The sequence below is a fragment of the Musca autumnalis genome, unplaced genomic scaffold (assembly GCF_047663935.1).
Source record: "Musca autumnalis isolate F117 unplaced genomic scaffold, ASM4766393v1 scaffold_5, whole genome shotgun sequence".
In the NCBI taxonomy this organism is placed as follows: Eukaryota; Metazoa; Arthropoda; class Insecta; order Diptera; family Muscidae; genus Musca; species Musca autumnalis.
This window is the reverse complement of record NW_027412088.1, coordinates 113,918,454-113,943,663: the sequence shown is the minus strand read 5'-3', so window position 1 is coordinate 113,943,663 and position 25,210 is coordinate 113,918,454. Positions and strand designations below refer to the sequence as shown.

The following is a 25,210-nucleotide window of genomic DNA, read 5'->3' as shown; positions in this document are numbered from 1 at the left end:
GAATATCAGAAAAAGGAAATAACAAAATTATAACTCATCAGTGGTATCTTAGTACTGAAATCGTTGGCCTGACATTGTTTTATCTGATAGTGCAAAACACCGTAAAGAGCCAAATGGTGACAAAAATCTTTACAAGGCCAGCAGACGAAGATGGAAATTTCTCCAGAAATATTCGACCCAAACTAGCAAAAGCACAACTGCCGCAATTTCTAGAAAAAAGTCTACCAGGCGTAGTTACAAATGAGACTTACATGTTCTTCAAGAGATTAAACATTAACTCCGAATTTCTTGAAAAAGTTCCCTCAACTTGGGCGTAGAACATCAATTACCAAGAGGGGCGCAAAGGATGTAAACAACTTGAAAGTTGTGAACTACATACCATAGCGAGAAGTCGACCTCATCACAGATTACAACCAATTAATTACAAAGGACGAACAACTAAAACAATGCGTTCTTCAAGTAGTCAGCTGTAGCCAGATAGCTCCAAAACCTAATTATGTCAGTCCTATGAATAAATTTAAATAAGAAAGATATTTGCTTTCATTCCAAAAATTGATAAAATAGGTTGAAAATGAGTTTTTTGTACAATAGACTCCATTTTCGCTTTAAGGCGTACCTATTCACGTTTTTTGGGACATTGGCTCTATTATCTCTAACGCGGTAGTACTTACGTATTTTATTGCTGAACATAAAATGTTATGAACACAATGGCCTTTAATGTCATGCATAATATCAGTAAATAGCTTTAACCTTTCCGGAGATATGGGTCGCCGAAGTCGCCAAATAGCCATAAAAAATCGAGATTTTCACAGAAAATTTTAAGCTGCACGCCCGGCCTAAAAAAATTCGACATCGATTTTTTCTCTTGAATTAAAACCTGCCTAATGCAACAAATTAAGACAAAGAAAATATTGCATTTTACATAAAATGTTCGATATTTTATCAAATTTAATAATTTGCATAGTGATAGTAATAAAAATTGGTATTAAAATATACTTATACCATATTTTTATACCCTACACCACACTGTGGCCAACAATCTTAATTTACAAGACTTTGACTATTTTTTGACAATTTTCCAACTTTAATTGACAATTTTACGACTTTTATGATGTTTTTCGACTAAACACTGTTTGCATATTTTCTCTAATTTTTTGCATATTGCATAAATATAAAAAATATGGCCCCGTTATTGAGTTCAGTTTTCTTTGAAACGAATGTTGGTCGAATCAGAATCCTCGTATCTTTATTAATAACAAATATGCAAAATCCGATGTCTAGTAATAATAAATATGTCGTTATATGACCCGATGAAAAACATGGCATTGTTACATAAGAACACCTGAATAATTTTGATGTGCAAAATGACCACTTAAAGTAATTAATTAAAATATGTGATTATGCAGATTATACTGTTGTCGTTGCAAATCACCATATATACTCTTAAGTCTTCCGTATGGTGATTATAAAATCGTTTACATTTCGCTAAGCGCTTGAAATAATAATTGTTTTTCCAGCAATGTACATATTTTGTGCAGCTCTGGTCCGCTATGCTCTTAATTTTACAAGTCAACATAATGACACTACATATTATTATTATAAGGATCCATGTGACATGCAGTCAGGCATTTGCATCAGCAGACGCAGACAGACAGGCTGACATACAATATATATATATATATATTGTCATGTTTAAGGTGGAGCCTCTTGAACAAAATTCGCAATCCATGATTGTAGACTACTACATCAATTAAAAGAAATCACAAAAATGTGGTAGCAACGATTTACCGCAATAAAATTTTTGCATAACTACAACTATGGCAATTATAGCATATCAATCCATAAATTATTACACTGGAAGAAAAAAATGTGAAGGACTGAAAATTTGTTTTATATTGATTCCAATGGACATTTTGTCAATGCAAACGAGTACTGGTATTATCTACATTTATTTATTACTGATATAGGTATATAGCTGGAATTGCGAACATCGGATTTGTAGCAAAACACGTGAGACACTGTGCCACGCATACGAGCATAAGGGTGGTTTCAGCTCGTTTGCCCACGGTGAGCGCTCTGTGCCACCGTATTAATTACATAGTAATACAAATTGAAGTGTCTGTTACAGTTCATAGCGCTATGGCGAGGTAAATACAAAAATCTCAGTTTGATAAATGTAAAAAAAATATATTAAAGCGGAGCAAAATTTCTGTACTCAGGCATCGAGGTCCAGTTATCATTAACATCGTTTTAACATGTTTTGTTATGATTTAAAATAAACTATTTTATAATATTTTTTCTCAGTGTGAAACTACATACATATTTCTTACAACTAAAAGCTGTATTTATCAACAACTTGCAGCTGAATAAAAGTAAACACTTTGGCAAAGCTGGTTGATTGCTTGTTCTATCTCTAATTTACTTACCTCGACATGGTCCCGGATATGCAACACCAATTGATCGACCAATTTTGCAAATTATACGATTTATCTCGCACATGCTTTTGTATGTTTTGCCATCAGCACCGCAAACAGCTCTGGTTGCATCCACTACATCATTGTCATTATCATAATCGTCCAGTGGGCATTCAATTTTACATGCTATGCAATGTGGCATCGTATACTGATCCTCGACACATGTAAGTCCTTCCAAGCATTTGACTCCATTACAAGTAGCTAAATTCGAACGACGAACAAACGAAGCAATAGAAATTAAGAAAGGAGAACATATAAGTACAGATATATGTATATTAATATGTTGTATAATTTATAACAAGCGAAGATGATTGTTTTTAGTGAACATTTGAGGTGTCTTACACCGATAGACTAACACGAACGATCCGCACTAATCGTCTCACAGTAAGCCCCGCCACCAGATTGTCATTGCTTGCCATTTGCTTCAAATATGTTTAACAAATAACAGAAAATATTTACAGGCAATAAACAGTCAAATTTATCATTAAATGTGGCTGTGACATTGGCATGTAACGCCTTGGCGCCACTTGTGACACCATACGAAATGGCAACGATTTTTCTTCTTGCATCTAATATTATGGTGAATTCATTCGACAAAGCAATAAAAATGAGTTGTATTGAAATACAATTGAGCAGATGATGCCATATTTTCAGAGATAAATTTATTGATTTTTCGCTTGTTAGGAAGGATAGAAGTCTACGTTGTACCTTCTGGGATGTTTGTGGAACAAATATTATTTTAGGAAGATCAGGCCTAAGTTTCTGCTATTGCTTTGTTCCAGAATATGCAAGACTATTTTATTTTTGAAAGTTTTACAATTTCATCCTTTATAAATTTGAAAGTTTTCACGTTTTTTTGAGTACGGAAAAACGATTTATATGTCTCATTTTAGTTATTTAGCTGTTTTGGAGATACATGCCAAGTACCTAAAATATTTTAAGACGAAGAATTACCCGCTTAACTAAAGCTGAAAACAGATACAACGTTTGATTAAAGTTTTGCGTTGGGCATCGAGAAAAAAACAACAACAACAGGGCGACGACGATACCAAAGTCCAGCGTTTATCTGTTTGCCGGCATATATTTCAAATGAATTTGAATTTTTCGGCATCATGCCCAACAGTGTAAAAACGGCCAAAACGACACAAAACTTTACCCAAACGTTGTATTTGTTTACAGCTTAAGTCTTTAACCAGACATAAAAATTATAAAATATACGAGTTTTTAACGATTTTATACTTACTTTTGCAATGACCGCGATACGCAACCTGAAGCAGATGATTATCGGTGCGGCAAGCTCGTTTCCTTAACTGACATTCCGTGTTGTAGGTTCGTCCATCTGTCCCACAAACCGGATTGATAGATCTTATATTTTCTGTAATCTTGTTATGATTCGAAGAGAATTTAATATGGAAAGAGACAGATATACTAACTAATAAATATAGCTTTCAAAATAGACATTGAAATAGCAAAAATTCTCACAAAGCTGAATTTTGGTGGATAGCTAGGGTTTGAAGCAACGTCCCAAAAGTCCCCATCGATCCCATGTGTGCAAAAAATGTTATTCGGGTTCAAAGGTCAAATTATAACGATTTCTTAGGTTTTCGGATTTATTTTTTTAAAAAGGTTGATCTAATCGAAAAGTGACTATAGTGAATATTGTAGGCAGAAAAATTATTTACAAGTTTGATTTTTATAATTTTTTTCCTAGAAGGGACCATTCTAGCTGTTCTAAAAAAACTCATAATTTTTATGCACATATAATGCGGCCCATACACTGTGGGCATGCAGGACAGCATTTGTAATAGTATTACTAAATTTTGAAGCATTTGTCAATGTATGTGTGAATATTTTTTGCAGGATAGAAATCAAAACTATTTTGATTTTGGAAATGAAACCCTTTCGAAGTAATCAAAAAATTATTGAAAATAATAAATATTGTTTGTGGGGAAATTAACAATTTTTGAAAACTTCAACTAGAAACCGTGTTTTGGAGGAAAATTTATCATTTCTGGAATGTGGATTGAAGGAATGCCACACACTACTCAATCTCACACGTACACAAAGGGTTCATCGGCAGCAGCAGTTTGGCAGTAAATGTATGGGCCGCATAATGCCGGGCATACACTATGGGCATGCACGACAGCATTTGTAATAGTATTAGTAAATTTTGAAGTTTTTGTCAATATATTTTGGAGTAGTTTTGGCAGGATTGAAATCAAAATAATTTTGATTTTGTAAATGAACCCATTTCAATCCGATGAATTTTGTTTATTTTCCAAGTAACCAACAAATAATTTTTGAAAACAAAAAATATTATTTGTGAGAAAATTAAAAATTTGGAAAACTTCAACCCAAAATCGAGTTCTGGAGGAAAATTCATCATTTTTGCAATATGGATTGAAGGAATGTCACACACTATTCAATCTCACACTTACACAAGGGTTCATCGGTTGCTGTCCTGCATGCCCATAGTGTATGCCCGGCATAAGGGAAATATGCACATACTCGGGAGAACCGACTAAAATAACCAAAGTAACCGGGTCTGCCCCCCAAGAAATATATGTTTACTTGAAGAGAAAAATTATACCTATCTGTAAAAAATCCAACAAAATCGGAGCGTGTTTAGTATAGTTATTCCATGTTAGAGTCATTTTATTAAAAAACCCACATGTGTAATCGAATGCGTTTGTTGCGCTGATTACGGATATGTATAATTCTCATGGGCGGCGGATCCGGTTCGCCGGTTATTCGTCCCGAAAGGCCCGATTTAAAAACCGGGTTAGACCCGGTTCTACTGAACCGATTACTGCAAAGATGATATCGTTTGAATGCTTATGGAAATATATACCTAACACATAGTGTGGTTATTTTAATCGGTTCGCCACATAATGTACATACGCGGCTAATTTTTAATTTGACCTTTAGATCGCGATATCTCGCAAATAGTAAGACATTTCGTAGGTGTCATGCTTAAGTGTTCCATACGCCATTTTTAGTTTTTGAGATACAGGTGGTTTCGAGGGTTTTCTGGTATGTTCTTTCTGAATTTTTGGTCGGCTTTTTCCTATCTGCTCTAGTTTCCGAGATATCCACACTTCGACGCGAAAGCTTAAGCTTTTTTCAGTTATAAAATTAATATTTTAAAAATGTACAAGTTTAAAAACATATTTCAAAAATCAGAACTTTAATTTTCAATTTAGAAGTTTTTAATTTATTGAGGCAAAGATGGAAAAATTCTTGTCGCTTTATTCCAATATTTCACATTTGTGTCATAAGTGTGGATATGGAACAAATCGACAAAAACTCTGTTTTTAAAAAATTCTCTATAATTTTTATATTCCAATACATATTGCTCTATATTTTTGCAAATATGTTCAATACACCATTATTAATAATTCAAGTCAAAAATATAAATATTTGCTTTAGTCAGCTCCACACAGTTGTGACGCAAAACATTAAAATGCGATTATCTCAAAACGGGCAAATGGCGTATGGAACACTTATGCATGACACCGGCGAATTGTTAAATCTACAACTTTTGTTTTAGCCGGCTTTTGAGAAAAATCAAAAAACTAATAATGATTCCAAAAATGACCTTTGACCTCGAATATCTTTTTTGCACACATGAGATCGATGGGGACTTTTAGGACGTTACTTCTAATGATAAACTCTAGCTCTCTACCAACATTCAGCTTTGTGGGAATTTTTGCTATTTCCCCCTTATACGCATGTCTATTTTGACTGGGCTAAATTGTTGATTTAACAATAAATGTTAAGAGAAAATCAGTTAGGTAATGGAACAGTAGATAAAGTGTGTCATAATAATTTCTTTTTAGTTGATCCTAATATAGTTACAAACGGGCAAACGGCAAAATAAATCGATATTTGAGGACATAAATGACAATATAACTAAAGGAAAAGTAATACGTTTGAAAGTTTTTCGTCAATAATTTTTGCACCCGATACACGGTGCCCAAACGAACATGAAATATTATGAACTCAAAGGAAATAATTAGTTTTCTTTCTGTCATGAAAGCATCAATTTCCACAATTTATGGTGGGGAAGTTTCCCGACCGCTGGGAAAATGTAGATTTAAACTTCAAAATATGTGAAATCAGTTAGAGCCGTTACATGTGAGCTGTATCCTGTGTCCACAATTTTAGGTGGAGAAGTTTTTTGAAACCCCAAATACCAAATTTTACATAATTCCGTCAGAAAACTTCAAAATTTAAATTCGGGTGATACCGTTATATGGTGCCTATACACATTTTTTGTTTGATAAATTTTTGTGATCACTGGGAACTTTAAACAGCCATTCACCCGACCGAAAATATAGATAAAAACTTTAAAATATCTGAAATCGTTTGAAATACGGAGGTTATACCGAAACGTGTAACTACCCAGCAAAAATCCTCATTACAAACCTCCTTTCCCACCCATTATTTTAACAAGGGCATGTCGCGCGAAATATCTGGTTATTTTGTAACCGGTAACCGGTAGGGATTTTAAAAGCTTTGGTCCTGAAAATATTGTAGTGTTGTAAAAGGGACAGCGAGGACAACCTAAAGCAAAACAAAAGCGAATGACCCATCTTCAAAGTTGATCTAAGTTTGGAAAAATTTTGTGAGGCTCACATGTTGAACCGAATCTCTTAATCCGTTCGATATTATAGTGCGCTACAGCCAACCAGACAGGCGGACAGGGCCCTACACATTGTCTAAAACGGATTTCGGTCAAACATACTTAGGGTCTATAACTATTTTGGTCATATGAAAGTGTCTGCTCAAAATTGTTAAAAGGCTCTAGTGAAATTGTATTCGTACTGTAAATCATCATTTCAATTAGAATGAGACATTTGATCTCTGAATAGACAGTGTAACGTGACAAATGTCACATACATACAACAACACCTATGGTCTACCCTACAATCGTAATAGCAATTAACATATATGCTCTAAGCAGCATCTGCATCTCAAGTCATTAGAGTGCTGTAATCGATGCACAATAATTTACATTCACTTCATACCAGCTGTGACTTAAGTATTCCAGTTTTCACCTTTCAAGCCAGCTTGCCACTACTGGGGGCGTGCTATCCACCAAGGTGGTTTTGGTGCTTTTTGGAAGAGACTACCCATTCTGGCTGTTCCATTACTATATTGCACACAGAGAATTTTGGTTTACTGTTTCCCGACGGAGACTTTGGTTTCCCGTTCAACACAGAGAATTCGGCTTTCTGTCCTACACGGAAGTTTCGGCTTTCCGTCCCACACGGAAGTTTCAGCTTTCTATCCGACACGGAGACTTCGGTTTCCCGTCCCACACGGAAGTTTCGAGTTTCGGCTTCCCGTCCCGTTTCGGCTTTCTGTCCCACGCGGTAGCTTCGGCTTTCCGTCCCACACGGAGGCTCCGGCTTCCCGTACCACATTGTTTTTTTCTTACAGTAAACACATCCGATACAACGAATCTGAAAGAATTTTGTCGATATGTGCATCCATAATGAAGTTATAGCTCTTTAAATATGAAAAATATATCCCAGATAATCTGAAGCGATAATCATATGAAAATTAGACGACATTTAAAATAACATTTTTTGAAAAGTTTGTTGATAAAAGATTTGTATGGGGCTTTGATGGGTGGGCTATAAATAAAAAAATTTTAGTACAAAAAGTTGACATCAATTGCACATGGGGAAAGTACCGTTATCAAGAACTAAAAATTTAAATTTCATAAAAAAAGTATAAATTCTTAATATTTCGTAGAGTATATCTTTTGATTGCCAACTATTGCCACCTAGGCTCTTGATTTCCGTTAATTGGACATCTCATCCGAAGCGAAATGTGTAAAAACATTCTGCCCATCCCGCAACCTACTGAGATATATCGGTTCAGATATATCTTTTTCCGATTTTGCTACAACTTGTTCAATTTTGATTGAATAGCCTTGGAATTAAATATGTGTTATTTTCTTAGGCCCCTAAATAGCTACACCGATTTTCAAAAAAACCGATTTTCAAAAAATCGGTTCAGATTTGGATATAGCTCTCATATATATCTTCCCCGATTTTGCTATATCTCCGTCAATTTTAATCGAATAACCTTAAAAATTTGTTATGTGATATTTTCTTAGGTCCCTGAATAGGTTCAGGTCTGAATATGGCTTTCATATATAATTTCGCCCGATGTCACTCAATATCTCTCATACATAGCGTGTTTAGTGCATCGAGTACATAAAATCGGGCGAAAATATATATGAGAGCTATATCCAAATCTAACCCGATTTTCTTCAAAATCGGTGAAACTTAAAAAGGGCTTAAGAAAACAACCCATGTTAAATTTGAAGGCTATTTTCCAATAATTTACCGATTTATATCAAAATCGGTGAAACATACATATATGGAGGCTATTTCCAAATCTGTACGGATTTTTGCGAAGTCAAATCAAAATCGGTAAAACCGAACAGTGGCCTGAGGAAACATCCCATGTTAAATTTGAAGGCTATTCATCAAAAATTGAGCGATTTATAGAAAAATCGGGGAAAGATATATATGGGAGCTATACCCAAAACTGTACCGATTTTAATGAAAATTGGTGAAACTATTCAGGGCCTAAGAAAATATCACATATAAAATTTGGCTATTCGATTAAAATTGAACGATTTATAGCAAAATCGGGGAAAGATATATATGGGGGCTATATCCAAATCTGAACCGATATGGACCAAACTTGAAAATTTTCATTCCTATGCCCTTATAAGTACTTGTGCAAAAAGTCAACTCCTTCTATTTTTGTCCACTTTTGTATGAAAGCGGCAACACTGTGCAACGTCGGCATCACCGATCTTCGTCAATCTTCGTCGTTCCGAACTCCATCACACAGTCGTTCCAGATTATGATCGCCGAGTTCCCGACCAACGTCAGCCTACTTTCCGAATTCCATCATATCATCGTAACCGAATCATCACGTTCCCGATCATCGTTAAATTGTAAAGCTCGAGTGCCAATCAGCTCCGTCTCCACGCAGAACCCGATTGTTAACCAGGCACATCGTTCCGGACAATCGTAGAACCCTATCATCAACTCAGTTCGTCAATAACGAACATCGTCAATACTGAAACTATAAAACTAGTCTTTTATTTCGTAAAGTTTAGTGGACCCCTATGAAGACCCTCGACGCGACTGGACTTACCCCAGCCGACGAGAAAACCACGTTACAACAGAAATAGACAATATTAGCTTGATATTAAGCTGACTTATGTTCGATTTCTAAGGCAATTTTCGTCAATTTGGTCAGAGTAGCAGATAACAAGTATTAAATGTAGTAGATTAAGAAACGGTACTTAAGCCATTGTTTCGATTATGCAAATGTTTGATCGTATTAAAGTGTATCTACCTTATTTAGTCCTAAGGCTAAAATGTTTACAATAATATTATCTTTTTGCTATTTACCTACCGTTATTGCATGGTGATTTTTCGGAAATCCATGCATATCGAATTGATTCACATAACTGTCAAAGGAGACAGAGTCAAAATTGTGTGATGTAGAAATTGTGTTTTCGCTGTCGTCGCCGAAACTGTTGGGTTTTGTAGCCGTTGTCATGTGTTGTGATGTCTTAAATTTTCCGCCGCGATCATAATATGGATATTCTTCTACTCCCTTGCCATCGCCTTTGACATTATCCATATATGAGAAAGCGGAAGATGGGGACGATAAGGAGGATGTGGACGCCGCAGCTGCCGGCATTGTTACAAGTGTTGTTTGCATGTTTGGTTGGTTGGGTGCTGCAGCCGCTGCCACAGAGCCAGACGATGATGATAGAGACTTCGATGATGATGATGATGGTGAAGTGGGTAATGGTAATGAGGATGACGTAGCGATTTTACTTCCGTGATTTGTTATATGATTTTGATCTGAGGCAGCAGACAGAGTGGAATTTACGGGAGTGGTCGGTATCGACTGCAACTGCGGTGTTGTGGTGACCGACGACGCTCCAGATATGGATGTTTTATCGGTGCTTGGAGGTACCACAATGTTGGTGATGCCGGTAGTGGCTGTGGTAGTGGTGGTGTTGATGTTGCTATAATCCTTGTTGTAGTCTTTGTTGTGCTGCCTGTTATGTTTACGTCTGCCAGAACCCGAATTTTGCTGACGGTTATTGTGATGGTTGTTCTGATGTTGATGATGATGTTCATGATGAAAATGTTCTCCATGTCGATCATCATAATGACGGTGTTTCTGTTGTTGCTTGTGTTTGTGCTGGTGGCGATTGTTGCTGTTGTTGTTGCGATGGCGATGATGATGATATTTTGGAGTATTCTCAGCATGTTGTCCATTCGGATGAGGTCGTCTAATGTGGCTATTGTTATTGTTGTTGTGGCTGGAGTACTGATCTCGTTGCTGTGCTTTGGTTGTTTGTTGTAAATCATGATAATTTTTGTTAGTTTTGGACTTTTGTCTAGACAGGGACTGGTTGCGAAATCTCGTTGTTGCATCATCAGCATCAGTGTCGTCCTCGTCATCGACGCTTCCTTGGTCCTCATCGTTGTGATTGTTGTTGTTGCTAAAACCGCTGTTGAAAATGATGTCCCTGCTTCTGTCACCGCCACCATCTTCCTCATCGTAGTCATCTTCTTCTTCGTATTCCTCAGAAAGATCACTGTCCCCGTGCTGACCATTGGCATTGTTGTTGTTCTTGTTGCCGTGTCTGGCATATGTGGTTCTTACATTGCTAAAAAGTTGTATTCGTCTAGTGGTGGGCTTTTCCGTATGCTCGACATTGGCTGTAATCAGAAGTCTGCGATTGCCTTTGGGCTGCTGGTTTTTTCTTCTTGGTGGCGTTGGCGGTGGTGCCTCTTGTTGGTGGGTATAATCGTGTTGCATGTGTATGTGAATAAATTTTCTTTGGTTTTGTTTTCCCGAACCTAAGTTTGCATTTGTAATTTCACTACTTAAACTATGTGTGTCGCGTGCCTGTCGCGACCTCTCTTCCCGACGCATTATCTGCGGGTTTACCATCGTGGTCACAATGCCACTACTACCACCAACGTTCGCCGAAAACAGACTGTGGTGTTGTTGTTGAAGTTGTTGTTCGCGTTGCAATCGCCTTCGTCTTGCCGCGCCACATTCAGGAGCGCAAACGCATTTTGGTCGTCCCTTGCGTTTGACGCATTTCTTGTTTGGACCGCATTTTACATTGCGACAACTTTCTGAAAAGGAAAAACACATTAAATGAAAGTAGGCAGATGATTCGCGTCGTTTTGATAGTCATCCAGTCAGTCTGTCTGTCTGTTGGTCTAATGGATGAGTGTTTCATTTTGTTTCATGATTTTACAAATTCCAATCAAATGTCTTTGCGCTTACTTATTAGCATTTATTATTTTGTATATTTGGTAGCTACCTAAGCACGGCGTGCATTCCATGCCGCCTCCAATTGCTGTCGCAAAAAAGTACTCGACACTTGTTGGCTCACGATCGGTGTAGGCGAATTCTTGATTGGCGCCACAGCAGTCACTCTTACTGACGTTGAATGAGAAGATTTCATTGCATTTACCATTTCCTAAGACCGTCTGCCAGCAGGCTCCAGCTGAAAATAGCATCCATGGAAAAAAGAAAAATATTAAAACATTAGATTTACGTATAGTCGTCTGTGCAATTACACACATCACTTACTCACTCTCCATATTCACATTCACACAAACGAGTTCATAAACATACATATTTCGAACATGCCATAAAAGAGTTTTCCTGGGCAAATGGATGCACATTCATATGAAATTTGTCACGGCCATTAGTGGCTTAATATACATATCAGTGACATAGTCTTAAATTTAGTTGCTACTTGCCGGAAGGTAATGGGAAAATTCTTTCGGATCCTTGAGGAATTAAATTCAATTCAAATACAAAATATAAATAAGCTGTCATCAAAAATAATGACAAGTGAAAAGAGTTAGAATTAAAAAATTAAATCCCCTGTTCACTGAACCCATAGGATTTGATGTTAATATTGCGGAGGAGGTACTTGAAGGAATGGACTGATGGAATGACTGATCCATTTTGGATGTGGATCTTATTTTGTGGCTCATTCCTTGCGATTGATATCGCGCTCACCAGTCATTTCAACTGGTCACCGTATAATTTAGAGATGTTGGACCATTATATCAGGAAGCAAGGACTTGCCCACGAAAAACACAATATCGTTGTAAACAGGACCATAAGAAGTACCTTCGGTAAAAATTTTCAAAGATTTTCGAACAGACCTGTTGAAATTTTATAAGGGAAGAACCCTAATGGTTGGACCGATATGACCCATTTTCGAACTTAAACTAAGTTTGGGCAAAATATTACGAGATCCAAAGTTGGGCCAAATCGGTTGCTCTGTTTATGGAATATCGAATATTTTTGAACTCTAGTGAGGGAGGTAACGGAAGGTAGGACCGAGAAGTTCCATCTTCGAATTTTGTTTTAGATTTGCAGAAATATTCCGATATGCGATGTTTGGAACAACCCAATATCAAGTTCGAAAGTTGTCGTGGGCAACAACCACTACACATGGTGGTGGTGGTGGGGCAAGTTGTTTTTAACGCTTTCGGCTCATCATCTCAAGAAGTATGGACTTGTCTATTAAAAAATTTGTATCGTCGTAATGGGTCAGCGAATAGAAGTTGTAAAAAACTAAACAAGCGTTAAGTTCGGCCAGGCCGAAATACACCACCACCACCATGAAATACATATTAGTTAGTTTTCCTTCCTGTCCACAATTTTAAGTGAAAATATTTGTTGACGACGGAAACCCAAATGCCGAAATAAGGTCAGAAAATCGATCAAGCAATTTCTTCAAACGAGTGCCACCTTTATATAGGAGCTACATAAAAGTGTGGACCTATGCTGAAAATTTTTGGTGGAGAAATTTTGTGACCACTGGAAACCTCAAATGTCAAATTACTGATAGTTCGGTCAACACATGTAGCTAAACTCCTTACAATTGAAAGAGGTCCAACACAAACCACTTTTAATTGATATGATATATGAAATAAAATTATATATGCTATTAAATGATACATATGTAATGATATGATGATAAAATTAGTGGGAAACAAATGGTTATGCCATGTGGCTCTAACCCTTATTTCCAGTTATATATCAAAACTCATTTAGAAAAAAATCCAATTTAGCTTTTTTACCGAATCTCCGTTTTATTTGGATCTTATATAATCTTAGGTAAAAACTCATCAAAATATGATGCAGGGATATGAGGTTGTAAAAAAGTAATAACCCTAGTGTAGAGTATATACACTTAGCAGAAATGATGAGATTATAAAAAGGGTTACTTTTTCAGTCTTATAGCTAAAACCAAATCCGATTAATTTTGAAGTCTATTTAGCCATGTCCATCTGTAGTCCGGACTAATTTGGTTCACATATTCCGGTACGGTTGCTCCCATACAAAATATTTTTGTTCAGTGGTGCGATTCTCTAACTTATTTTTTGAGTTATCGACAAAAATCGGTAAAATTAAAATGATGATAAAACCGGTAATTAACGATATTTTTGGCGAGTTAGCGACCAAAAAATTAGTGGTCAAGTTCTACCGATAGTGTTGTCAACATTAATTTTTTTTTCGTAATTTTGCCTTTTTAAAATCTTTATAAATAAAAATCAAATGTCGTTCGTAATGGCATCAGTTGAGAGCGGCTGAACCGCTTTGGATAATTCTTCTTGTGAAATGTTCGCCATAACCCGACTTAGGTTTTTATGTAAAGAAAATTTTACCACGCCTACTTTTACGCCCACTTTTTCAATTTTCAATTTGTATCTTTTCTACAAAAACTACTGAACCGATTTGGGAATGTACAGGGATGGCCCCCGCTTAAAATGGGCTACAAATTTTGTTGAATTTCGGAGGGGGGGGGTACTTCCCCTATACCCTATTTCTTTATAAATGCTATCTATTCATCTTCTAATATATAAAAGGCAATGTGTGTATGTTAGTATGTTCCGAATAGACTCAAAAACGGCTGAATAGATTTTCTTGAAAATTTTCGGATAATGTACTGGGAACACCAGTGGTCAAAATAGGCTATATATTTTTTTCAATGGTTCGCGGAAGTTATCGCGGTCATCCCAAATTATTCAAAAATGTATTACTTCAGATAATATACCTAATTTTAGTAAGCGTGACTACAAAACCGCTATAAGACTGACTTCAATATGTGGGATAACGCGGTCAACGCCATATTTTGGAATACAGTAAAATCCCGATAACTTGAGATGTCACTATATAGATATTCCGAAAAATCGATTGGGAAATCTTATGAAATTTTGTATGTGGAGTTTTTAGGTCTGAGAATAGGTCGTAATCTATTTTTTATCCCGCTAAGTGTAGTGACCGGTGGTCCTCCCCACAATTTAAAAAACAAAACCGAAATTCAAGATACGTTTTAATATATTGCTTACAAATTGTTTGCAATGCTATGGTAAATAAAGGCTTGACCCTGAATGGTCGTCGCGGAAGTGAAATATCGCGGTCATCCCAAAATTTTCAAAAATGTATTATTTCAATTAATTAGAACTGTCGTAATCTGTTTTTATACGGCTAAGAGTAGATGTTTTTAAGAAAATCTGAAATCTTTGATATTTTTGAACGTATTGTTTACAGATCGTTTTCCCTGAATGACCGCGGTCATCACAAAGTTTTCAGAAATGTATTATTTCAATTAATATACATAATTTTAGTAAGCGTGACACAAAAATTATATAAACACTAGGTTGAACAAGTGGGATAGCGCGGTCGTGAGCTATTTGAATATGGCTAAGTGTAGTGACCGGAGGTTCTCCTTCAATTTTTTTTAAATCTGAAGTCCATGATATTTTTGAACGTTTTGTTTACAGATTGTTTGCAATACTACTGTAATTACTGTCTTGACCCTGAATGGTCTTCGCGGAAGTGAAATATCGCGAAAAGTGAAATATCGCGGCCATCACAAAATTTGCAAACATTTATTATTCCAGCGTGACTAAAAAACGCTATAAACGCTGAATAAACAATAAGTGGGATAGCGCGATCAACTCCACATTTTGGAATACAGTAAAATCCCGATAACTTGAGATGTCACTAGATCGAAATTCCAGAAAGATCGATTGGAAATTAGACAAAGTTATTGATATACAATACAATATCATCATTGGAATCAGAATACCGCGATCGTGTTCGATTTTTGTTTACTGTTTACGACCCCCAACAGTGGCTATATCTCTGAACTATCGAAAATCGGGAGGTACTGTTTTATGGGAGCTATATAAAAACGTGAACCTATAACTGTTACATACCGAGCGCAAATAAAAAGGCGTGTCTTTCGGTCGATCCGAATATTTATGCTCTCCTCTTTAAAATATATTAAAACCAGATTTCAGCCATTTCGGTGTGATAATGATGTTAAATCCTCAAAAATAGCGAAAATCAGCCGGTACCGTTCTATGGGAGCTATATCAAAACGTGGACCTATACTGACAATTGTCTGCAGTAATAATTACGACCCCAACCGACACCAACAATCCAATATATAGCAATGTTAATTGACGTGCACCGACCATTATATGTGGGTCACAAAGTGCTTTAAACTGTCGATTTATGGTGAAGGGTATAATAAAAGAGATTTTATATCTTAAATTTGGGGGATACCAATACATGGAGTTTATGTCAAAACATTGATTTATATTATGAAGTTTCTAGAGGGATGCCTAATTATGGCTGTATCAATACTGGATAGATAACTAAATTTTACACGGAGAACCCAAACAACGGGCCAGCAACGCGGACCGGGTCAGCTAGTATCTTTATAAATAAAAATCAAAAGTCGTTCGTTGGTAATGGCATCAGATAAGAACGTCTGGACCGATTTGGACAATTCTTTTTTTGAAATGTTCGTCATAACCCAACTTAGGTTTTTATGCAAAGAAAACTTGACCACGCCCACTTTTTCCAATTTTCAATTTTAATCCTTTCTACAAAAAGTATTGAACTGATTTTCCTGAAATTGTCAGGGAATGTACAGGGATGGGATGCGATATTTTTAAAGCAGTAAGGAAAGGATCATAGTCGGGCGGGGCCGACTATATGATACCCTACACCACTGTGAATATGTAAAATATATGTAGGAGATATATATCAATTTGAACTAATTTCTATATAATATGGTACACTTATTACTAGACAAAATTCCGTCACACATTCCAAATTTGGACTGAGCAAACACCCTATGGTGCAGCAAATGCGTAAAATCGGGCGAAAAAATTTATAGGAGCCATATCCAAATCTGAACCGATTTCGATATAATTCGACACACTTATTTCTAGACCGAGTTCAGTCACACATTCCATATTGCATCAAAATCGGACGTATATAGCGTGTTTGGTGCACAAATACGTCAAATCGGCCGAAAATATATATGGGAGCTATATCCAAATGTGAACCGATTTCGATGTAATTTGGCACATTTATTTTTAGACCGAATTCAGTCACACATTCCATATTTCACCGAAATCATACATACAGTATCGGCCAAAACTAAAGCACCCCCTCAGTACATTTTTTTTAAATGGTAATTTTTTATGAAAACTAATTTATACATTTATTTTTTATTTTTCTTTTTACTTATTTATATCTTTATAATTGGAAAATACAAAAATAAGGAATTCAGAATTTAATAAACAAAAGTTAAAATTCAAAAAACATTTTAGGTCGCAAATATAATCGGACAAAACTAAAGCACCCCCCAATTTGAGGTACAACAAAAACTATTGAAATCAATATTTCGTTGCGTATCCTCTGTTCTGGGTGACACAGTCACATCTTTTAGGCATAAAGGATACTAAATTATTAATTATTGCAGGCGAAATAATCGATTTTCGGAAAATTTAGCTTAAATCCTCAAAATACTGAAAATCGGAAGTTACCGTTATATGGGGGCTATACCCAAACGTGGACCCAGGTCCACTATTTTTGTGGATATGTTTTGTGACCACTAGGAACCCTAAGTACCAAATTACAGCTAATTTAGTAGGAAAATGTGGCTTAAATATCCGAAATACCGAAGATTGGAAGGTACCGCTATAAGGGGGCTATACCAAAACATTAGCCGATATTGTTCATATGCATCCAAAAATGATGCTACAGCATCCACTAGTCAAATACAAAATCGCCTTAAGCTGGGCACTCACCTATCAGTCTGTGCCGTCAGTCCGATGAACCCTTTCTGTGTGTGTGACTGACAAGTGTGTAGCACGAACCATCAGTCAAGTCTAAAAATCTTGAATTTCCCCACCAAAAACGAATGAATTCTACGTTTTTTGTGTTCCTACACCAACAATATTTTCTGTTTTTCAAAATTGTTTATTGACAATTTGAAAATAAACCCAGCTAGCATTTGGAAGATTGCTTTTTCAAAAATCACATTGCGGAGTCTTTTTAGAGTCCTTTTGGTGATCAAAAACTGATTAAGTCGTTTGTATGATCAGAAAGCGACTCGAAAGCGACTCCCTGTAATGATTAAAAAGAGTTCAATTTAAAATACAACAACAAATGCGTAGCAATCACATATAAATCATTGAGGCCTTTAAAATGTGACTACTTTTTCGTTATTTATTGTCACATTTTGATCTTCATGAAGATTGAAAAATGCTTAATCAAAAAAGGGCTATGCAGGTGTTTGAAAAGTGATTATAACTATGTATCTACTGATCATATTTTGAACAGTTAGGTGATTTAAAACTGATTGTTTTGTTTTACTTTTGTTTGGTTGTAAATAATTCTCATATACACTTTCTACAAAACTTTGATATAAATGTAACGTATAATATTAAGAGTATAGACAAACACAACACATGTTTAGGTTTTGCCAAGTGAAATGAAGAAGCAGTATACCAACCACCGCGCAACATAAAGGATAATTAAAAGAAATAACAAAGCAGAAAAGACAACAAAACAAAAGAAAGAAACAAAAAAGAATAAAGGAAAAATTCTTTTAATTTATTTCGTCTAATAAAAAGACGCATAAATGACTCACTAAAGACTCATGAACGATTATAAACATGACTCTAAAAAGACTCAACAAATCGCCAATAAATGATTGAAATACGACTCGAAAAAGACTTTATATACCATTAGAAAATGGGCGAAACTAATGCAGAGGAAGACTCATTTGTGATTTGTTTAGAAGAGTCGCCAATCAGATTTTAATCACCTAACATTTCAAAATATGATCAGAAGATACATAATTATAATCACTTTTCAAACACCTGCATGACCCTTTTTTGATTAAGCATTTTTCAATCTTCCAGATAATTAATATGTGACAATAAATACAAAAAAATGGTCACATTTTAAACACATCAATGATTTATTTGTGATTGCTACACATTTGTTGTTGTATTACAAATTGTACTTTTTTTAATCATTACAGGGAGTCACTTTCGACTTAATCAGTTTTTTATCACCAAAAGGACTCTAAATAGAGCTGGCAAACAATCGATGGTACTATCGATAATATCGATACTTTATTTCGAATGTCACTATCGATTGATAGTTTTTTCAATCGATATTATCGGACAAAACTGAATTGGCTATTTCCAAGGTATTTTTGGGTATTTATCATTCCGCCATGGTATTTAATTAGAATTCATGGAGTATCCATGATGTAAACCAAAATGTTGGTATACAATAATATAATATAAACATGATATAAGACAACATCAGAATGCATATCAGTAGCTTTGTTCCAGAACTAAAAAGTTTTTAAAATTTTTACGACCGTACACAAAAAAGTTGTAAAATGTTCTCTTTAAACAAAAATGGCGCTGAATGACGCTCTCTTTAAAAACGTTTTACTCGACAAATTTGAGCGTGTAAAAAATAGTAACATGGATGCCGGTGTCTGATTGGCTGGTACGCCGACTTTGACATTTGTTCCAGCTTTTTTGACGTTTTTTCCATTTTTGCGTTACCGAACTTTTTGAAAAAACTTTTGTGTGACAAAAATTTTTCTCTCCTTCTCTCATTTACAAGTTTTACTATTAAAAAGTACGGGAACAAAGCTAGTGTTTTGAGATTCAGATTTTGTTTCAAAGTAGTAGAGCAGACGAGGAATGGGTAATTTTTGCTACGATAAAATTTTTGTTCTTTATAATTTGAAAAATAGTAAAAATTAATAGATTCTTGAATTTCTGGAACAGACATATTTTTAGAAAGTGCAAATGTGTCTAAACAGCTAAAAATACCCTATACGATGCGGAACCTTTATATTGGAACAATAACCAAAATCGGATCTTCAAAGTTGACTTTTGCGGTTTTAATGGGTTTTCTTCACCAGTAGTGGGATTCCCTAACGCATTTTTTGGTTACCGACAAAAATCGGTCAAATTAAAATGCTTGCAATTTCGATAATTAACGAAATTTGTCGGTAAGTTAGCAACCAAAACAAAATTGTCGCTAAGTCCTACCGATAACAACTGTGTTGCCAACTTTTATTCATACTTTTCATTCATTATTTTGCGTTTTAATTTTACCGATTTTTGTCGGTAATCAAAAAACGCGTTAGAGAATCCCACTACAGGAACCAATGCTGGAAATTTAAGATCTACAAATATTTGTGTCACTCTTTCCACTGTGTGTTGAAACGAAAGGGCGATAGTATCGATACTATCGATATTTTGAAATGGAAATATCGAAACTATCAAATGTTGCGAATATCGATAGTTTGCCAGCTCTAACTCTAAATAGACTCCGCAATGTGATTTTTGAAAAAACAGTCCTCCAAATGCTATCTGGGGCAGTCTGATAGGTGAGTGCCCAGCTTTAAATGCTGAGGCGCAACGATCAATCAAGTCTCAATAAGCGGGAGAATTCGACTTAATCATTTTTTAAAAAACTTTTATAATTAGATAGCTTTAGGATAAAGACAGGAGCAGGGACGATAATAAATCCTAAGCAGCATCAATAGGACAAAAAATCCGACAAAGTCCGTAAGAGAAAAGAAAGGTTACAGACAAAATCTGTTGATACATTTAATACTCTCCTCGGTTTGACAATGGACCGAAGAAGTGAGGTAGAAAATACCTATTTTTGAATTGTTAAGCATAAAGTCTAAAAGTGGTCATTAAAACTCATTACGACGAACCAGCAAAGCGGACGGGGGTCTGCTAGTATTCAATAAAATTCAATAGATTAAGTTAACTCTGTTGTTACGTTATTACAACATTTTTTCATAATCATGTTAAGCAATTTTTGAATTGAAATATTTGGTTCTTTGAATATTGTCTGCTAATAATGTCGTGTTTTGGTTTTTTTTTAATTAACTTGCCTCTGTTATGTAGTAACATCACTGCAAAACAACCAAATGGCGTATGTAATACATAAGCATAGTATGATGACATGTATATTGCGACATCAAAGAGCACATTAATCAAAATTAAGATTATCCAAGCCTTTGATCTCAATGTGTGTAACGAAGAACGAAGACCTTGCCAAATCATATAATTTGTAAACAAGCGACAATTTCTTTGATTTTGAAAAATATAAATTTATGTGGAAATCTAATGTTTTCAATTCAAAATGGGCATACATGGATATAGTCGAACGGGACGTGATCGCCGTTGCGCCTGTTCAATACCTGTTGAACTGCTCCGACAAATTTCTGGAGAAAACTTTTGTAGCCCAAGCGAAGACTAGATACCAAATTTCAGCCATTTCGATGGGTTAATGAGGCTAAAACTTTAAAAATACCGAAAATACGGAGGTAGCTTTCTATGGGGGCTATATCAAATCGTGGCGAAGAAGTTTTTAACCACTCAGAACCATATACCCAAACGTGGATCTATAAAGACAGTTTTTTGTGAAAATGTTTTCTTAGTTCTAGAAATACAAAATCCCAAATGACAAACAATTCGATGGTCAAATGGAATTAATATCTTCAAAATTCCTCGAAGTGACGCGTCGCATTATATGGTACTGTAACAAAACGTGGACCTATGTATATAAACAATTTTTTGTAGAATTTGTTTTTAGCCTCTGTACACTCAAAACACCAATTAATGCCCATCAATAGATCACTCGTCTTCATAACCTCTGAACGCCGTACTTTCCTTGATCATGGGAACGTCAACCGGAGCAAGGATTTAGAGAATTCACCAAACAGCGTCTGAGGGAACTGCCCAATCCTTCTGATGTTCAAATAGCAGAGAGGAATTTCCGAGACATCATCACTACTGCAGCCGCTCGCTATATTCCTGCCGGTCGAATACCAGAAACAAGACCTAATTTCCCGGTAGAGTTGACGGAATTATCGGATATCTGTCATGTTTAACGGTGTGGTTATGACAGATCCGATAGCGACCGGGCGAAGAGAAGTGCTTTACGTCGTTTTTGATCTCTTCCAGCCGAAGAGGTACCACCACAGTCTACGTTGGGTGATGTTGCAGATATTATCCGAGGCGCAAAATCATCCAAAGCGCTTGGACCTGACGGCATATCTATGGTGATGCTAACACAGCTGGATGACCCTGGAATCGAGTATTTGAGCAAGGTCCTCAACCTATCGCTAGCCACCCTAATAGAAACCTGGAAAGGATGCCAATAAAAGAAACGGACAAAATTTGACGTTTTCTGAGTAAAATATACCAAAAATGTCTAAAAAATTACCAAATTGGTGGGGAGGGGGTGGTGTGTTGTGCCCCCGGGCTCCCCCCTGACTACGTCGGTGGATCTGACCAAATATTTTAATATGGTCAGCCATGCTAAGTTGTTTGAGAATGTCGAGAATACTACCCTTCGTCCTGCTATTGTGTGGTCGCCAGTCATACGTGGAATTTAGAAACAAGTCCAAACCCCGTAGAGTGAAAAAGGGAGTTCCCCCAAGGAAGAATGGCATCTCCGGAACAGCTTAGCCTCTACCTTTCTGCAATATCACGTCCTTCCGACAGGCTTCAAAATACATATTAACATCATACTTAGGTGGATGCAGTAGATATATCAAAAAATCATAAATTAGTACCATGTTATCCAAGGGATATTCCTCAATTTCTCAATTTCTTTGAAGAAAGGTCTGCACATTGCAAGTTTTAAGCGGAAAACAGAAGAGAACATCCAAAAGTAGCTGACTACAAGAAATTTTTCCCCATTTTTATACCCTACACCACACTGTGCTAAGGGGTATTATGTCTTTGTGCATTTGTATGTAACATACAGAAGGGAGCGAGATATACAGCGGCGGCTATCTAATAAGGGACAGATCAAACAAATTTAATACTCCATAGCAGCAGTATTGAGTTGTTATTCTTTATACGTAAAATTTGTTCCTCCACAATAAATTGTAACGGGACCTCCTAACGGTGTTCAACCATAATCTATAATTAGAAGTCACTCAATGTTACTGTTTTCATTCGCAAGAGGGCGATTGTCGAAACAGTCAAAAAATAGAGTTCTTAAAATGTGGTCACCTAATTTGGGACAGTAGCGATTTCTTCGCAGAAAAATGTACAATTAAAAAAGATGTGTATTACACATAATTAAAATAAAGTATAAGTGCATAAACTACATAAATTTTTATAGAAAAAATGGGCCGAACTAGCAGCTGCACTCGTGAAGGAAAACACGATTCGACGAATAGCTGAGGAGCTTTTATGTTCAAAAACTATGGTTTACAATGCTATTGAACACTTTCGAAGTAACGGAACTGTTTAAAATATAAACCAGTAAGGAAAGGATCAAAGTCGGGCGGGGCCGACTATATGATACCCTACACCACTGTGAATATGTAAAATATAAATCGGAGCTATATCCAGATCTAAACCGATTTTGATATAATTTGGCACATTTATTTCCAGACCGAATTCAGTCACACATTCCAAATATCATTGAAATCCGACTTATATAGCGTGTTTGGAGCAGGAAATACGCGAAATCGGCCGAAAATATATATGGGCGCTATATCCAAATCTGAACCGATTTCGATATAATTTGGCACATTTATTTCTATACCAAATTCAGTCAAACATTCCAAATTTCATTAAAATCGGACGTATATAGCGTGATTGGTACATCGCATACTTGAAATCGGGCGAACATATATATGGGAGCTATATCCAAATCTGAACCGATTTCGATATAATTTGGCACATTTATTTCTAGACTGAATTCAGTCACACATTCCAAATTTCATCGAAATCGGAAATATATAGCGTGTTTGGTACAGAAAATACGTGAAATCGGCCGAAAATATATATGGGAGCTATGTCCAAATCTAAACCGATTTCGATATAATTTGGCACACTTATTTCTATACCAAATTCAGTCAAACATTCCAAATTTCATTAAAATCGGACGTATATAGCGTGATTGGTACATCGCATACGTGAAATCGGGCGAACATATATATGGGAGCTATATCCAAATCTGAACCGATTTCGATATAATTTGGCACATTTATTTTTAGACCAAATTCAGTCACACATTCCAAATTTCATCGAAATCGGACACATATAGCGTGTGTGTTACAGAAAATACGTGAAATCGGCCGAAAATATATATGGGGGCTATAGATATAGCCCATCTTCGAACTTGATCTTTCGACGGCTAAAAAATGGTATTCCCCAATTTTCAGCGAAATCGGTCAACAAATGCGACCTGTATGTTGCGAACGGACGGACGGACGGACGGACATGCATAAATCGACTCAGAAAGTGATTCTATGTATATCCCTAGAAGGAACTATGGGTCTATCTCGCTTCCTTTTGTATGTTACATACAAATGCACTAACACATAATACCCCTTACCACATAGTGGTGTAGGGTATAAAAAGGAAAGGGAAAGAAAAGCGACAGTAGCAGAAGACCGTAAAATCATAAGGATAAGCAAGGCAAATCCGTTTTTGCCTTCTAAGCATTTTATGCGAGATACAATTGCCGAAATTGCTAATAAAGTACCGGCTCGTATTAGAAGACGTCGACTGCAAACCAAACGTGTGGTTTTCTCAAAAAAAAAAAAAAAAAAAAAAAAAACAGCAAAAAAAAAACAGTAAGGAAAGGATCAAAGTCGGGCGGGGCCGACTACACCACTGTGAATATGTAAAATATAAATCGGAGCTATATCCAGATCTTAAAAGATTTCGATATAATTTGGCACATTTGTTTCCAATCATACATTCCAAATTTCATCGAAATCGGAACTATATAGCGTGTTTGGTACAGAAAATACGTGACATCGGCCGAAAATATATATGGAAGCTATATCCAAATCTGAACCGATTTCGTTATTATTTGGGACACTTATTTCCAGACCGAATTCAGTCATACATTCCAAATTTCATCGAAATCGGAACAATATATCGTGTTTGGTGCAGCAAATACGTGAAATCGGGCGAAAATATATATGGGAGCTATATCTAAATTAGAACCGTTTTCGATATAAGTTGGCACATTTATTTCTAGACCGAATTCAGTCACACATTCCAAATTTCATCGAAATCGGACATATATAGCGTATGTGGTACAAAATATACGTTCTTCCTATTGCTAAAAAAATTGTAGTCCCCAATTTTCAGCTGAATCGGACAAAAAATGCGACCTGTGGGCTGCGAACAAAAATACATGGACAGACGGACGGACGGACAGACGGACGGACGGACAGACGGACGGACATGCATAAATCGACTCAGAAAGTGATTCTATGTAAATCCCTCGAAGGAACT

General features: G+C 36.1%; 1 protein-coding gene across 7 annotated transcripts in view; it reads right to left on the bottom strand.

Annotated features, from left to right (window-relative positions):
• The window catches only part of Fs (Follistatin), a 178,480-nt gene that overhangs the window by 73,771 nt on the left and 79,499 nt on the right, over positions 1–25,210 (bottom strand). For 4 of the 7 annotated variants that reach the window (XM_073992962.1, XM_073992961.1, XM_073992958.1 and 1 more), the window contains 4 exons: positions 11,872–12,057; positions 9,927–11,680; positions 3,718–3,856; positions 2,427–2,675 (listed from right to left, as the gene is read on the bottom strand). In XM_073992962.1, coding sequence (XP_073849063.1) covers positions 2,427–2,675; positions 3,718–3,856; positions 9,927–11,680; positions 11,872–12,057 — 2,328 coding nt within the window. Of the gene's footprint in view, positions 1–2,426; positions 2,676–3,717; positions 3,903–7,422; positions 7,943–9,926; positions 11,681–11,871; positions 12,058–25,210 lie in introns of those variants that run through there. The other 3 variants (XR_012413522.1, XR_012413523.1, XM_073992960.1) reach the window with 3 other exon arrangements.